Consider the following 18,274-nt stretch of genomic DNA (forward strand, 5'->3'; position numbering starts at 1 on the left):
GCCTTCAGCTTTATTCTTTTGGTTTAGGATTGTCTTGGCAATGCGGGCTCTTTTTTGGTTCCATATGAACTTTAAAGTAGTTTTTTCCAATTCTGTGAAGAAAGTCATTGGTAGCTTGAAGGGAATGGCATTGAATCTATAAATAGGAAGAATCAATATCGTGAAAATGGCCAGAGTCAGAGGATCCTTATAAACTAACTAACAAAAAGCTTTGAAGCTGGAGTGGGAAGGAGAAGTTGATAATCCCTAATTCCTTCTTCAGCTTCCTCTAAAACCCTCTGTTTCACCGATTGTGTCCCACTTTCTACCTAATTGACTAGTGTTAGACACTGGGTGTGGTTAGAATTCAACGGTTGCAATTCAGCCGGATGCATGATGAGAGTACTCTCTGGCCACAGGTTTCTGCAGTCTGAATGCTACCTACACCCAGAAAGAGCTTCTAGTAACAGCTCACTGATTCTTCTTTTCCTTGTCTGTTTCATCCAAAATCCTCTAGACTGTAATTTTTCTCTTCTTCCTGTATGCTATAGGCAAGTGCTCTTTAAAGCATGGTCTGTGAATCAGGGATGATTCATGAACTGTAATTGGTGTGTGATAAGCTCAGCAATCCAGCATGCTTTCACAACAGTTTGATAAAGTAATTTTATGTCTATTGGATCTAGTCTAATAATATAAAAACTGAACATTTAAAAATGTCTTTGTCATCTCATTTTCATAGTAATTCCCTTTCACTGTATTTTACAAAAGTGTCCATGATGAACTGGAAATGTAAGGAACTGGTCCTTCACTACAGATGGCTTGAGAAGCACTGCTTTGGGCCATAGAAGTAATCAACACTTTCCAATACTCTTATCTCTCTCTGCCTGGACCACCTCCCTCCTTCTTACCTCTTAAGTTCTTGCCCTTTGGCTCTCCATATAGATGCCTGCTACTCTTGGAAGCCCCCTAATCTCTCAGCATTAGGGCATATGCCTACTATACATATGTTGCCTACTACACGGTAGATATTCAGTGGGTATCTGTTAAATGAGTGGATTAATCAATGAATGATGGAGTGGAGGAGGAACTGCCACTCAGCCTCCCAAAACCCACTCCATGCAAGCACTCCCTTCCCCACTTAGATAGAGAGTAGTCAGGTGGACCAGCTTGAACTTTCTCTGCTCCTGGTCCTTAAGGCATGAAGGCCTGCCTGCAAGGTTGTCTGCTACACCCCAGGGCTTAGCATGAAACTGCTCTCCAGTTTACTCTCCCCTCCCTGATCTCCAGACTGCCCCTTAGGTGGCCGGTCCCAGTGGAATTTCCTAATGCGGTCTTACATTATATCACCTTAACTCTTTCCTTCTTCACTCCCTTTGCTCCTTCTCCCTCCACTGATCAGATTTTTGCTTCTCAGCCTTCTCATACCTGAATCATCTTCCTGCAATTCAAATACAGTTCACATGTTCTTCCCTACACTTGTCTTATCACCATTGTGTCACCCTTTCCCTCCTCTCTGTCTCTCTTTGTTCATCTGCCTGTCTTTCTGTGTGTGTGTTTTGCTCTAACTCTACTACTCTGTCTCTTAAAACATGCATATTTACCATATGTCCTAATGTTAGTCAATAGCAAGAAAGGAACATTTATAACTCACACACTCTAAACTTATTATCATGCATTATTTTATTAATGACTGCAAATTCTGTGTTCTAGTGCTGCTTGGTGCCTGGAAAAAGTGGTGAGTAAAATACAGAAAGATAAGAGGAAGATACCCCAAATAAAGTGAGAGCATTAATGGCTATTTATTTCTACTTCAACATTTTGCCTTGAAGCCCATCCTAGACACAGTCATGTGTCTCTCTATGTCAGGTGTATCATTGCTGGTTATGAGCTCCAAAAGCAAGTGGGATATTTCTGCCTCCAGACTTTCTTTAGCAGAAATGGATTTTGGCCTGAATCATCTGGATAATTGCTATGTAGCTGAGGCTCCAAATAAGGCAATCACCCAACGTATTAGATATCTATTGCTGAGTAGAAAATTACCACATGTGCACATGCGCTCTTATCACCCAGGGGCTTCCACATACAAAATGGCAGCAAGAGAATATTCTAACAGGAGGGTGAGAGTGAGGGTGAGATGAGAAATTAAGTCTGCAGAGCAGGAAAGGAATCCCAATAAAGAAAGATTTGGGTTAAAACAAGAGGTGAGTGGACTCTAAACTAGTTTTATTTTCCCACCTGTAAAATTGTAAAGTCTGTTAAATAATACGCCAGGTTCCCAGGCTCTAACATTCTAGAGTTCCATTTCTCCATTCTGCTTCGATCCTTCCTAGATACAGGACAACTGTTGATTTACCTTCTTTGTTAGGTGTGTAAGGAACACTTACAATATCTGTGAGATGACAAAGAAAGATCCTGTTGGTGCAGAGAATAGGAGAGGGTATGTGACAGCCACATGGCTCCTTTATAGAGTGTGTGATCCTACCACATCTACTGGCAGAGTATCTGTCAAATAATCAGTCCCCAGTGTGGTCAGGGTATTGAACATGAATTGTTCTAGAAAGTAAGGAACAGGCCCAAAATAAAACTTTTTATTGAAGAAGTAATAAAACATCTATGGAAATACATCCTCTCAGCTATTGCACATGAGTATTTCTTAATTCTGTTGAATGTAATTCAAAAGCAAATGAAGCACTCCAGAAACATTCTTCATGACACATGCAGATGTCTGCAAGGCTCCTCTTCTTTAACCATAGAACATGCAGGAAAAATTAATCATTTTGGCTCATAATACATTAAATGAATAATTATTAGATTTATTTAAAACACCCATATCAGTCTTCCCCCATCTTGTCTAGCAATGTAACCAGCTGTTACTCTTCAGTATGTGTGTCACCATCCTGGCATTGGGGTCAAACTCAAACTGTGATGATCCACTGAAGAAATAGAAAAATCCTGTAAATATAGAGAAGGAAAATGATGAGACATCTTCAAATATGTCATTTTGCAACATATGTAACTTAGATTAAGTACAAGTTAATAATGGATGGCATTTATTAAGTGATTACTCTATGCCAGGCAGTGAGCTAAGTGCTTTACATGTTTAGCTCAATTACCCTTACAAAAAAGTGTAATGTGTTATTAATGAGAACAAAACTAAAAATTAGGACGGTTTTGTAATTTTAACAAGGTAGCATCTGTAAGGAAGGATGGAGGGAGGACTCCATCTCATCTGACTCCAAAAGAAGTGCTCTAAAACATTATGTTATACTGGTTCTAAATATATAACATTCTATAATATTTTAAAATCTTGTTTTCCTTTCTTTCCAACCTCTTCTCTTCTGCTAGGTCCTAAATTACAGCTTAGGAGACAACTAGACCCAAGAGAATCAGACAAATGATAAATGAGCCAGAGGTCCATTTCCTGCTTTGCATCCATCATGGTTAAGTCATTTTAGTAACAAGATCATCAGCCTCATGAGCACTGGATTGTCAAGCACTGGCAGCTCCCGCCAAAGTTCCTTCAGAGTAATCAAGAACAAGTTTTGCTTTCCTATTTACCCATTACCATGAATCACATTTTACCTATTTTGAGCATATGGGAGGGCTACTATTTTTTTTACAAATGACTAATGTAGGAAATTGCAGACTGCAACAGAAGCCCAGACAAGGCTCCCCCGGGATGGGATAGAAGAAAAGGGACAACAGGATGGGATAGAATAGAATGACAACCAGCCATTAGTAAACTTGACTCACACAGATTGTATTTTTATACCAACATAGTGACCTGAAAGATAATGGCTTCTGTGTGAGAAAGTATCCTTTGATTTTATGTGCAGGTATGAAACAGAGACTTGGAAGTCATTCAGGAAACACACACACACACACACACACAGACACACACACACACATACACACAATTTAAACCCACTTTGCATAAATTGGAAAGTTAAGATTTTCAGGAATTTGGAGTAAAAAAGATATCAGACTGAATGATTTAAAAACGGCTTTGATTCTGTACATCATTTTGAAATCATAAAAATGCCTGGAGATTCCTGCACTGGCAATGAAATAAGGGTCTTCTTACCAAATGCCTGTAATACCGCATCGACCTTAGGCTCAACTCCTGGAAAGTCATCAGCTATTAGTCTAGGGAAGCCTTGCTCCATGGACTGGCTATTTTCATCAAATCTAAGCCAAATGAAAGAAATACAGTTCAATGTTGTGTAGTAGTCCCATTACACACAATGTTATAATGTGATGTTAATTTTCCAGTGTGGAATCCTAGACAAACTTTTTAAGTTGTGTAAAAAAGTGTTAAACATTTTTAGAGCTACAAGAATAGGTTACTTTCCTGGGCTTACAAGTTTAACATAAAACAATATTTTCCCAGAAACAGGAACATTCTGTCATTTTACAGAGGTAAAATGTATGTCTGAGGTAAATTTTCTAAGCCTGGACACACAGAACCCAAATTTCTATGCGTCTACCACAAATACATAAAGACTGTGTAGACATAATATGCAAAATGAATTAAATCACTTAGCTAAAAATAAACCTCTGGTTCTCAGTCACACTGGGACCCTGTAGATCTTGTCTCCAAAGCCTGCCACACCTGGGCTTCCTATGGCAGCCACATGATGACTGGAAACGGGATAAGAAGGGGATGTCTTTGGACCTCAGCTGGCCTCTCTTGATGTCTTTTGGTGTCTGAGTATATGGCCCAGTGATCACCGCTCTGAGAGCCCTTTGTATCCAGGAAGTAGAACAATAAGCTGTCTTCCTCATAATCATAAATTTTGAAGTTAGAGAAAATTAGACCGTGGGGGTAGGGAAACATCCTGAAAGAAAGAAACTAATTTTCTTAATCAGGCTTCATAGAAAGTCCTTTCTCTTGCATCTCACCTCCAGTATTTGTCCTCTACAAAGAAGTATGTTTTCTTCTTTTCCTTGTCAGAAACAGCTGCATCAATTTTCCTTATGGTTGGAGGAAAACCCAGGGTATGGATACCTCTTGGGTAACCTGCTTTTACCTCATTTCCTCTGATGGCCCAGAACTCATTTCCTGTTGAAAAAATAAATCCAATAAATTTTACATGAAGCCATTGATTTTAAAAATGATTATAGTGCATTGTTGTGGTAAAGAGGAAGTCTTGGTTTTAATTCCAACCTAATAATGACCAGTTCACAGCCAGTCTTTAATAAATACTTCCTGAATGAGTGAGTGAAAGAATGAATAAATGAGTAGGTAACTCTGATTCATTGCCCTTTCTGTGGCTTATATATTTGTATCTATAAGTTATAGTTTATTTATAAATCAGTTTTAGTTATTTCTTATAATTGCTGGTGACTTTTTAACCTGAATTTCTCACCTAGACTTCTCTCTCTTAAATTTCATACCAATAGATCATTGCTTATTGTACACTTCCTTTGGGATATTTCACAGTCACCAATTCAAATCTGTGTTTCTTCTGAACACTATTGGAATTCATTCAAATTCTAGTGAGTTAGGACAATAAAATCCCATCCATCTCTCTGCCTTTACTTTGTTACATCACTCTCCAGGACCCTAAGCCTGAATTCCTTCTTCACACTACTGCCAGATTCACTAATCTAAAATGTCCATCTGCTGTTTATCTCTCTTGCTTCATCTGAACTGAATGACTTGTATCTGTCTGAGCAGTTCCAGATATGCTCTTACTTGGCAAAAACAATTTCTTCTTTCTTAAAGACCTTTGTACTTCCTGTACACCCAGCCAATCTCTGCACAGCAAAAGAGAACTTCAAGACCCATCCTAACATCACCTCCTCTAAGGGATCTTTGCTGAGCCCTGGATATGAGTCAGATGCTCCCATGGCACCCTTCCTTCTCTCAGTACCAGCACTTGTCATACGTAGGCTGCCTATGGCTTCATCTCTGCTGCCCCTTCTAGAATATGAGCCCTTTTCAGTCCTGACCTCCACTACTGAGCATAGTGTCTGACACAGTGCAAGTGACACGTAAATGTGAGATATATTACTGGATAACAATATGTTAGAGTTATAATTTTTTACAATTTCTATTGCAATTTCACATTCATTTAATCTTCACAAAAGTGAGATTGCCAGAAATAAACATTTTTAAAATCTTCATAAAGCTTGACATTTAAAAATATTCCAATATCACCTATAAGTCTAGGGGAAAAATAAAAATGAGAAATTAAAGAATTAAAATGGAACAAAATGAAAATACTGCATATCAAAATTTGCTGAATAAAAAAGAAGAAATCGTTATTTATAGGTATAAACGCTTATATTAGAAAAGAAAAAAGTTACAAGTTAATAAGGTAAGTATCAAACTTAAGCTATAACAATAATAACAGGATCAATTAAAAGTAAACAAAAATTAAGGCAACAATAAGGATATGAACAGAAACGAGTTAAATGGGAAATCAAAATATAATATAGAGAATAAATAAAGCCAAAAGTCAGTCTTTTGAAAAGATCAGTAACATTATCACATACATTATGAGACTGATGGAGAAAAAAAGAGAAAGGCAAAAGGGTTCAGTATTGGGAATGAAAAAGAGAACAAAACTTGAGCAATAATTCAAATTACAACAAAATAATTTTCCAAAAACTTTTTACTGATGGATTTGAAAACACACAAAATTGGCAAATTTTTAGAAAAACATGTTAACAAAACTGACTCAGGAAGTAATAGAAACTCAAATAGCATATTACTAATAAAACAAATTGAAACCATAGTTTAAAAATCTGATAAAGAAGCTGCCATACCTGAATAGCTCCATTAGTTAATTTATCTCTCCCTGAACTGATACTACATCTTACTGATTAAAGTTTTATAACATAGGGCTTTTCTCCTTATCTAATAAGATGGGTTCACCAGGAGCATCCTGGCTATTCTTGGCCTTTGCTCTGCTGTATAAATTGTAAAACTAATTTGTCAAGTTCCATGAAAAATCTTTTGGCATTTGAAATGAAAATGTCTTGTATCTATAGATAAATTGACATTTTTACTATATTGCATTATTTATCCATGAATATGGAATACCACCTATTTACTTAAGAGGTCCCTAAAATAAAGTTTATAATGTTCTTTGTACAAATTTTATTTAAGTGTTAGCACAAGGTCTTGCAGTAATCTAAACTTTAATATAATGGAGAAAACTCATGTCGATAAAATTTTCTCAATAGGATTTATTCCAGCAAGTTGAAAATTCTTATATAGTACTCACCTTTAAAAATAAAAACAGTATCCCTGCTATTAACTTCATATGCAGCATCCAAATATGACGGGAGAGAGGGCCAAAATGCAGAAATCAAATGAAATTCAGGTTCAGAGTTCCAGTGGGATCTTCGCCAAAAATATCTGTAATACATAAAATTACTTGCAATTGTCTTTCTCCTTTAGCTATGTGAAAAAAAGTATTAAAAAAAAAATCCATGCTAATTCACCCATTCATAGAAATCTATATTAAACCATCCTCCTGCATGTGATTCCAGGGTAATAAAATTGATGGCAGGACTTGTGACTGGTTCCAATAAAATTATTTAGCTTGGTTCCATTCTGAAAGTCCATAAACAGTGTGTATAGTATGTCCTAATATTTTAAAAAATATTATGTGTGTATTGATGCTTGTATATGAATAGAACATTTCTGTAAAGAGTTAAAGGAAATTGGTAGCAGTGGTTGCACATGTGAAGGTAGCTGGAGGACTGTAGGCCAAAGACTGGAGAGAGATTTTTTAACTCTGTATCTTTTGGTAGTGTTTAAATATTGTGCCATAAGCATATATCACTTTTTTCCAAAAGTAATTAATTTAAGTAGTAGCAATTTTTAGCAAAGGGAAAGGTTCCACCCTGTTTCTAAGGATTCACCAGTGCTTTCTGAAGAAGTTCCATGACTTATATTTTAAAAAATGAACAAAACAGATATAATTCCCTGCCTTAATCAAGCTTACAGTCTAGAATCATCCCTTGTAAGTGTAAAAAATGACCTGGACAATTCTAACAGGATGTTAAAAATTCAACAAGAACTAGATCTGAATGATTTTAAAATGTAGAGAAAATTTTGTATTTAAAAAAATCTCTGTCAAGCAGAAAAAGTAACTACTAGGTACTAGGTTTAGCACTGGGATGACAAAATTATCTGTACAATAAACCCCCATGACACGAATTTACCTATGTAACAAACCTGCACATGGACCCCTGAACCTAAAATAAAAGTTTTTTTAAAAAAACCTCTATCACATTTCTGTTTTCCTTTCTAAGCACTGTACATCAAAAGAATAGATAGAAAAATATAATTTTCTGGTCTGACCTGTCTTTAAAGAACAGATATTCTCCCCTCAGAGTGCTGATGGCATCGAAGGACAAAGCAGGGTCGCATTTGGCTGGCGTCCCAGATCCTGAAGGGACGGATATTGTGGGCACCAGGGGTTCCTCAGTAGAGGCAGGGGGAGGTCCTAAAGGAGACAGATTTGGGGATGCAAACATTTAAAAAATGTGATGCATCTGTCAATTTGTATGCCTTTCAAACATTCTCAAAGTGCTTCAAGCTAAATCAGAAATACTTTAGGTAACATTGGAAAGCTTTCTTGAGGACTGTCATTGTAGAGCTACAATGCCTAATTTTTCCAGCGTCACTCACCGTAGAGAGACTGAATGCCATTCACATCATCTTGTGAAAGGCGGAACCGGACCAGCTCTGTGAATGAATTGTAGAGTGGGTACATCAAAGCTTCAGTGTTGGCTGAGTGGAAGAGCCCCAGGGAGTGGCCAAGTTCATGAGCAGCAACGAGGAATAAATTGGTGCCTGTATGACAACCATAAATGTTCAGAATCCACCAGCTATTTATTCAGTAAATACACATACAGAACATATGCCAGCTGTGCAGGCCATCCTTGAAACCATAATGTCTTTTCAGTATTTGTGAATTGGTTCATTGATTGGCATATTCCATACTTTATAGAAATTAATGTGTTTTTCAAGTTTGACTTTAAGTCAATATATAAGACAGTTTTTCGACATATCGCTCCCTAGATCCCTCCCTGGTCAGGAAAACTAAGACACTTTTCCTATATTGACAAATGAGAAGCATTATTTCCAAAGATTTTTTTTTGAAAGAACAAGACTAATAGATGTCAATAAATATAACTCTTCGTTGTCTAAAAGTAAAAAGTCATTGTTCAAATTTAGGAACATGTGCCAGTTGCAACCTCGGTTAAAATTAATCATATAACATTTACGTTGCTCCTCAAACTTTTAGGCCACAAGACTGCAGTTATTTCTTGTGGAGTTTAGTCTGATTTGCTCTTCCTCCTCTTCATCATACTCAAGTAATTGTTTTTTTGAGACAGTCTCACTGTGTCGCCCAGGCTGGAGTACGGGCTCAAGCGATTCCCATGCCTCAGCTTCCTGAGTAGCTGAGATTACAGGCACGTGCCACCATACCCGGCTAATTTTTATATTTTTGGTAGAGATAGGGTTTCACCATGTTGGCTAGGCTAGTCTCGAACTCCTGGCCTCAAGTGATTCACTCACCTTGGTCTCCCAAAAGGCTGGGATTACAGGCATTAGCCACTGGTGCTCAGCCATAATAAAATAATTTTTGGTTGTCAAAAATCTTCCCAGTAATAAGTGCCATTGGATGTGTGCAATCTTTAGTTTAAAATAGAAACATGCCCAATAACAGTTTTCTGCAGCACAAGCACAGCTAGATTCAGCTTTTTAAAAAATATTATAGAGTTTTACTGAATTTAGTAGTAGATATTATTTGACCAAGGCTCCAAGAATTGTGCAGAAAAGAACAATTGTTCAAATAAAAGGCAATCATTTCATGCAACACAAATTTCGGTCTTCTGAGACAGAGTCTCACTCTGTCGCCCAGGTTGGAGTACAGTGGTGCAATCTCGGCTCACTGCAGCCTCCATCTCCCAGGTTCAAGCGATTCTCCTGCCTCAGCCTCCTGAGTCTTGTACTCAGGAAAGATGTTCTTTGCATTTACATTAAAAATCCCAGGCACTCTCAGAAATAGTGATTGTTTCAACAGTGTGTTTCTAAACTTCAGAAGCCATTTTAAAAATTAAATAGCATACAGTTAATTTTTGTTGTTATGTTTAGATGTAAAGTGTTTCAAAGCCAATTTAGGGGGAAAAAAACCCCATCTAAGCTAGAGATAGTGACATGTTTATTTAAAAAGATGACCTAACAGTTTTTTTTTTCAGTTCCTGGCATTTTCTCCTGATCTCTACTTTTAAGTAAAAAGGAGGCCAATGAGAAGAAAGAAAGAAAACCTAAGGGCAAATTTTAGGATTGAAACTGATTTAATGGAATTCATTCTACCCTAATCATCTGTCATTAAAGTGATGAAAAACATTAATTATGCTGATCCTCAAACCCCACAAGATCCTGAGTTGTGGAGATAAGTCTGAATGGCTTCTATAATATTGTACTTGGTGGGGGCAAACATGAAAATACAGACATTTTATAAAATTCTTCAATAATGATGGAAACAAACAGTACTTCTGTTTAAAGCTCAGGCAATAAAAAAATTCAGTTACTAGTATATTCCATTTATTGCTCATTCTAGATAATCCAATTATTTTTGGGTAGGATTAGACATTATTCCTGAAATGTTCCTGAGAGGTTTACGACCCACCTGATGCATCTTCTGTCCATTTTTCATCATCATCAAAGTGGATATCTCCATAAAGCCCAGGTCCAGGTGGATAGGCATGAGCCAAGCTGTGTCCTGAGCCATCAAAAGGGTAAAAGTCCCCATGTTCTGATAGGGAAAAAAAATTAATGGAAATATAAGTGTTCAGAATTTATTTTTACCCTGTTCCAATAAAACAACAGTAGATGCTATAGTCTGAATGCTAGTGTCTGCTGCAAATTCATATGTTGAAACTCCATATTCACTGTGATATAGTATTAAGAGGTTAGGTCTTTAGGAAGTGATTAGGTCATAGGTGCTCTGCCCTCATGAATGAGATTAGTGCTTTTATGAAAGAGGCTTGAGGGAACCTCCTGGCCCTTTCTATTGTGTGAGGACACAGAAGGTACCATCTATGAAGAATAGGCTCTCATCAGACACGAAATCTGCTGACACCTTAATCTTGGACTTCCTAGCCTCCAGGATTGTGAGCAATAAGTTTCTGTTATTTATAAATTACACAGTCCAAGGTATCTTGCTCTAGCAGTCTAAACAGACTAATACACCAGATAAATGGATGCTGTATTTGATTACCTTTAACTGCAAAAGAGATCATTATATCAGCTTCTCCTTCATACAGCCTGGAGAAAGTGAGTGGAGTCACCTCTTCCCAGACTTTCACAGCTTTCTCAACAGCAGAATCAACAGCATCTCTTGGCAAATCTGGTGTATAATTCACAATCCTGGAGGAGAAAAATTGAAGAGGCTATTATTTTCTCCTGCCATTATGAAAACTTGTTAAAGAAAACTTTGTGTTACTTATCCAAATATGACAAGTAACTTATAAAGTTTCAATATTATGTGAAAACTACTCTGAACCATTACCTGTATGTAAGGTGGGTTTTCCTCCACTTCGGGATGCCAGGAAAGGTGTGGAAGTGACCAACGTCAGGAACTCCACACCTGGGCTTGCGCATCACCTCCAGAGTGTCAGAGTCCAGCTTCCCTGTTGCTGCCAACCCAAGGAACTTCTGCATTCGCCGGATTTTTTTAACAATGAGATTACTCTCCTTTCTTCTAAACTGTTTCACATCTGTTTTGAGGTTGTAGTAGTTTTCTAGGTATTGCTAATGGAATAATGAGTATAATTTTTAGGTCATTTTTTACGATTTTCTATCACTTACCCAACTTTTATAACGCATCTTAATTTTCCTCTAGTTTCTTAAAACAAAAGTCGATAACACATTTAATTTGACTTTTTTCATTATGACTCCCCATTTCATACAAATTTTTAAATTTTATTGCAGTGTTAGTTTGCTAGTCAAGTAAGGAATTTGGGATTGGAAATTCAGGTCTAGCATTACTTTTGTTTGTTTTTAAAGAAACCCTCCTTTAACATAGTTTTGTGAAAAGTTAGAATACTAACCTTTTTCACTTACATTGTTATTATAGACTTAGTTTAAGACTGAAGTGAGGTAAACTCTTTTGTCCAAATATGACAAGTAAAAATATAAAAACTGTTACCTGTTGTGATTTAAAGATCAAACTTAGCATGCTCCCCCTCCCCAATAATTTTAACTAAACAAATTCTAAAGCCAGAAGGGTTTCATATACTCTCCATGTGTTCTTTTCACTTAGCCACAAATATACTGCTATTATTTTATTATAACCTTATATATGCCCTTTCTGAAACTTTCTTTTCTTCTCTGTTAACTTAAAAATAATTTCCACCTCCAGCCTGCTAATTATTCTCTGGTGCTACAGTTTTCTAACAAAGTGATCGCTAGTCTAATCATCCTGCTTTGTGTTGGAAGACCAAGTAGACACACTTGGGCTGGCCAGTAGTTGCATTAGATGCCACCATTAATTACCTGGGCAAGATCCCTGTTGGAGTCCTCCTGTTTTGCTGCCCCACTCAGAGGATAGGCAGAGCAGACTGGCAGACACAATAGCACAAGGAATACAAGACGCATCTTTCTCACTGTCCTTATCTTCTCTGTCTACTGGGCTTCTAGCTCTACCCGCTAGTGGCCTTTCTTTTATACAGAGACAATGCTTAGATCACAAACAGCATGATTCATGCATATATTTTTTAAGTCTGAACGTTCACAAACTTTTAATGTAATGGTGATACAGCCTACTTTGGTATTTTCCTTCAACCTTCTAAACTTGAAAGAATGATTAATCCCCAGGAAATGATTTCTGTGTTTGTAAAGACAAGAAAGAATTGACTAATAATTCATATCTGTGTATTTACCTAAAGAGAACTGGCAAGGTTGGTAAAATGCCATATGTTTAGACATTTTAAAATCAGTGCAATTTTCTTTTAATAAGACTATGTTTTAAACTTAAATATAAGCAGGTAAGAATTAAGTAGGTCAATGGAAACAAATTCCAAATATAGTTGTGGTCTAACTGTGGAATTGCTATCTACAAAGATATTACAACAAATATTTCACTTACTGAGTCTTTGTTTACAACAGCTATTACTGATTTTCAGATGGATTTATTGGCCATGGAGTAGGGGTATTGTGAGAAGGACATGGAACATGTAAAGAAAAGAATGCAAAGAGTGAACCTTTGGTGTTCACTCATTCTCCATTTCCCAGTGTATAATTGTGTTCAAAGTAACTGCTCCATAAAACTTGTTAAATGGAAAAACTTAAACTGCATGTTAGTCCACAATGGTCCTTCTACCTTCCTCCTCTTCTTTGCTTTAAAAAATTCTTTTCATCCTTTCTTTCTCCTCTTAAGGTACAAAGGAGGAGGTGGATTGAGACCTGTAATGGGAAAAGATTTCAAATCCTCCATTTCTTTCACATGTATAACGATCTACCCCTACCCACAAATAGTATTTTCTTTCTTGTTTTCTCAGTCAAATAAAATGCTTTTTACACAGTAACACAGTAAGTCTGCAATAACTGTTTTGTCAAATTAACCTGTTAGTATAAAGAACCCTGAAATTCTTGTAGTAAAGAACTATGTTTTTCTCTTGCTAAAGATAAATTAATTCTACCATGTCTGAAGTATATAATTGCAAAGTGATGAGAGATTAAAATAATAAGTGTGCAGGAATGGTCTTTTCAGTATCACCCACCATCCACACCCTACTTAGGGTAACCTGGACAGGTGGGACTTCCAGGAACCAAGAGGCTCTGAGACTTCCAAGCCAGAGTTGGGGAGAAACTGGGATATACACTGAGCCAGCCAAGTCAACTTGTAGCTTACTGTTGCCAAAGAGTTTGCTCTACAGTGTGGGCACATCGGCTTGAATATCAGAGGGAGAAGGACTGATAACCAGACTCAAATGAAGTCAGCCGGACATTGAGCAAGAACAGTCAGGCACTGCATAATGTTTCAGTCAACAATGGACCACATGTATGATGGTGGTCCCATATGATTATAATGGAGCTTGATATGGTTTGGATCTGTGTCCCTGCCCAAATCTCATGTCGAATTGTCATCCCCAGTGTTGGAGGTGAAGCCTGGTGGGAGGTGATTGGATCATGGGGGCGGATTTCTCATGCCCACTTAGCACCATCCCTTCGGTTCTGTTCTTGTGATAGTGAGTGACTGAGTTATCATGAGATCTGGTTGTTTAAAAGTGTGTAGCACCTCCCCCCTTTCTTTCTTCCTCCTGCTCTGGCCATGTAAAGTGCAGGCTCCTCTTTCGCCTTCCACCATGATTGTAAGGTTCCTGAGGCCCCCCAGAAGCAGGTGCCACCATGGTTCCTATACAGCCTGCAGAACCATGAGCCAATTAAACCTCTTTTCTTTATAAGTTACCCAGTCTCAGGTATTTTTGATAGAAATGCAAGAACAAACTAATACAGAGCTGATAAGCACTCATCAGCTATTGTCATTGTAGCCATCATAATGTCAGAGTACAATGCATTACCCATGAGTTTGTGATGATGCTGGTATAAACAAGCCTACTGTGCTGCCATATAAAAGTCTAGCACATGCAATTGTGTACAGTATGTAATTCTTGATAATAGTAATAAATGACTGTTTATGCATTTACTATACATTTTGTCATTTATTTTAGAATGTACATCTTTTTTTTTTTTTTTTAAAGTTACCTGTAAAACAGCTTCAGGCAGGTCCTTCAGAAGGTATTCCATGGTTAGTGCCCTATACACACATTGTTACCATAGGAGATGACAGCTGCGTCAGTGTTATTGCCCTGAAAGACCTTCTAGTGGAACATGATGTGAAGGTGGGAAACAGGGATATTGATGATCCTGATCCTGTGTAGGCCAGGGCTAATGTGTGTTTTGTGTCTTCACTCTTAAAAAAACAGTTTAAAAAATAAAAAAAAAATTAAAGATAGTAAAAAGCTTATAGAATGAGGATATCAAGAAAAAATATTTTTGCACCTCTGAAATGTTTGTGTTTTAACATAAGTGTTATTACAAAAGAGTCAAAAAGTTTGTTAAAATTAAAAAGTTTATAAAGTAAAAATGTTACAGTAAGCTAAGGTTAATTTATATTGAAGAAAGAAAAATATTTTTATAAATTTAGTGTAGTCTAGGTATACAATGTTCATAAAGTCTACATAGGGTACAGATTCACTCACCACTCATTCACTGACTCACTCAGAGCAACTTCCAGTTTGGCAAGCTTCATTCACGGTTAGTGCCCTATATAGTTGTACCATTTTTTATCTTTAATACCATCTTTTTATTGTATTTATCTATGTTAAAATATGTGTAGATACACTAACACTTATTATTATGTTAAAATTGCCTCCAGTATTCAGTTGAATTTCATGCTGTATAGGTTTGTAGCCTAGGAGTAAGAGGCTTGCTGGGCATGGTGGCTGACATCTCTAACTCTCAGCTACTTGAAAGGCTGAGATGGAAGGATCACTTTCCCCAAAAAATTTTTAAAAGGCTATACCATATAATCTAGGCATGTAGTAGGCTGTACCATAGAGGTTTGTGTAAGTTTAATCCATGGAGTTTGCACAATGGAGAAATTGCCTAAGGACCTGTTTCTTAGAATGCGCCCCCATTGTTAAGTCACACATGACTGTGTATAATTAATTCAGGCCATTATTTTGTCATCTATAAAATGGGGTGGATGTAACCACACTCACAGGGTTAATATGTATACTTTATGCTGGGGAACAAATCTCTTTTTATTTCACTCCAACACCTTTAATAGACAAAGCTTGTTGGCCCAACAAATCTATGACAATGCCCCTAGGCACTAATTTGACAAGTTGTGAGATGCCCATTTTCGCTTGAGTCATAACTTTATTAGTGTTGACACATCCTGTTAATGGATTTTATTATGTGGTAATAACACAATCAAAGTTTACATTGTAGTACTAGCTACAACTATAATTGGAAGCCTATAGGGTAGCACATGCCTCACAGAAACGAGGTCAGTATGTAAACTTGTCCTGCATTAAACCATGACACTTGGAAGAAATTAATGACCTGGAGCAAGTGAGTCCTATGTTTGTCTTTAAATAATTAATTACTTGTTAAACCTACTGAAGTATGTATAGGGTCGGGCAAGGAAGCATACACAGCTCATACTTAAAGAAAGGTGAAACCCCTAGTATTGAGCTTCCACTGTATGCCAGTTCTTAAATGTGAGTTATTTTTGAACTTCAGAACAACCCAACAAAGTTGAGATTAGAAAAATTGAATAACAAGCCCATGATCAAGAGCTAACAAGTGGGAAGAGATTATTCAGAACTGCCGGAAAAAACTTTCAAGACTACAACTTGGACGTTTATCAGAAACCTCTTGACTTCATTCCATATCTTTGCTATTGTGAATAGTGCTGTGATAAACATGAGTGCAGGTGTCTTTCAACATAATGGTTTATTTTCCTTTGGGTAGATATCCCACAATAGTGGGATTGCTGGGTTGAACGGTAGTTCTATTTTTTTGGTCTTTGAGAAATTCACATGCTGTTTGGAATACTATGCAGCCATAAAAAAGAATGACATAATGTCTTTAGCAGTAACATGGATGGAAGTGAAGGCCATTATTTATGTGAAATAATTTAGAAACAGAAAGTCAAATACCACATGTTCTGATTCACAAGTGGGAGCTAAATGACGTGTACACATGGATATACTGTGTGGAATAATACACACTGGACACTTGGGAGGGTGGGAGTGTGGGAGGGAAAAGAGGAATGAGAAATTATCTAATGGGGGCACAATGTCTTCTATTCCAGTGATGGTTGCACTAAAAGCTCAGACTTCACCACTATGCAAAATATCCCTGTAACAAAACTGCACTTGTACCTCCCAAATATGTTTAAAATAATAGTAATAATAAAAGTTTTAAAACAATCTCTTGGCTTGGACCTTGGCTCTTCCCCGACTTTTTTTCTTTTATGTCTTGACACTTTATCTCTCATTCTTGAACTTACCCCTGAACATGCCTTCAATTTATCTCCTTAGCTTCTCTTCTTTCTCCCAACTCTCTGATCATCCTGCTAATACAGCTACTTCATTTGATCTATGTTTACCTGTTCTGTCACTTGCAGCTCCTCTTGGTCTGTGCTGCACGGATGTGATCCAGGCAGAATGCAGGTCTACAATCCATTGCAATTTCAGTAACTGACTGAGAAATGCGTAATGGCTTTTCACTTCCAGTTTATCCAATTCTTGGGAAAACTGGTTAGCTATTAATTTTCAACACCCAAATACCTCTGATTTTAAGGTTGTACACATACACATATAATGTTGGGTCAACATGACCCAACGTGACACTGACTTCCATGTTTTGCAACTTCTTTTGTTGGAAACTACTGGTTTTTACACAGACTCATAACAAGTGAAAAGTTCACCTCTTGCCCACGCTTTTAGTTCCAATTTGACTGCTTCACAATGGGAACACAGTTTATTGTTCGATTTTTGTTCATTTTTTCTCTATTCTGATAGTTTAGCCAAATATTGCAGGTTACTTATGCTTGCTATAGAAAATACTATCAATCAAAGGAGGCAAAATATCAAAGTAGGGGTTAGACAGACCTCAGATTCATGACTTCAGTGTTGTGAAGATTAGAAAACATAATTTTATATTGTGTCCTATAATGGCCATTATTATTTTAACAATACCTAAACACATAAAATAATGCTATATGAATGTTGTTACTGTATTTCCAATGTGTAGGAAACACAGTAACAATGTGTTAGGTTAATTGCTCTGTTGATTCCTTGGTGCAGTGGACTTTTCTGGTGGGAAGAGCCTCGTTGGGGAGGAAAGAAGCATTGAAGAAAATTTCTGGCTTTAGGGGAATATGCAAAGGAAAAGGGAAATTATCATTTGTTGAATATTTTCAACATGACAGGCACTGTGCTAGGTGATCTAACCTCTTCTATCTTTACCACAACCCTGGAAGTTAGTATTATTTTCCCTTTACCACAGAAAGGAAATGAAGATTCAGAATGGTCAAGATCACAAAGAGTTGAGTGGCAGAGCAGATCTTGCAACTTTGCACTGCAATTCATTGGCCAGAACACTTCCTCCTTAAGACACATGGGATACGTCTGGAAAAAAGCTACAACTTCCCCTTAGAGTGGTGTTTGGGGTTAAATTCTCCAAAAGGATTCAAACTGGAAGGCTAGAGCCAAACAAAACCCAAACAAGCCAAACCCCTACTTT

General features: G+C 37.1%; 1 protein-coding gene across 1 annotated transcript; it reads right to left on the bottom strand.

The window, feature by feature from the left end:
• Positions 1–2,540: 2,540 nt before the first annotated feature.
• Positions 2,541–17,246, bottom strand: MMP10 (matrix metallopeptidase 10). Its single transcript, XM_030917857.1, has 10 exons — positions 17,136–17,246; positions 11,523–11,764; positions 11,232–11,380; positions 10,641–10,766; positions 8,630–8,794; positions 8,300–8,444; positions 7,215–7,348; positions 4,882–5,041; positions 4,064–4,167; positions 2,541–2,931 (listed from the first exon to the last, which is right to left on the bottom strand). The coding sequence occupies exons 2-10, from the start codon at positions 11,672–11,674 to the stop codon at positions 2,831–2,833; spliced, it is 1,236 nt and encodes a 411-aa protein (XP_030773717.1). The 5' UTR covers positions 11,675–11,764; positions 17,136–17,246; the 3' UTR covers positions 2,541–2,830.
• Between the last annotated feature and the right edge of the window lie 1,028 nt (positions 17,247–18,274).

This window comes from Rhinopithecus roxellana, chromosome 15 (genome assembly GCF_007565055.1).
Source record: "Rhinopithecus roxellana isolate Shanxi Qingling chromosome 15, ASM756505v1, whole genome shotgun sequence".
Lineage (NCBI taxonomy): Eukaryota > Metazoa > Chordata > Mammalia > Primates > Cercopithecidae > Rhinopithecus > Rhinopithecus roxellana.

Bases quoted from the DNA above. Each gene is read 5' to 3' on its own strand.
- MMP10 (XM_030917857.1), bottom strand. From the start codon at position 11,674: ATGCAGAAGTTCCTTGGGTTGGCAGCAACAGGGAAGCTGGACTCTGAC. The intron at 5,042-7,214 runs GTGAGTACTATA...TTTTTTCAACAG, and splicing joins TACTGTTTTTATTTTTAAAG to GAAATGAGTTCTGGGCCATC. The intron at 4,168-4,881 runs GTGAGATGCAAG...CATTTGGCTTAG, and splicing joins GTAGAGGACAAATACTGGAG to ATTTGATGAAAATAGCCAGT.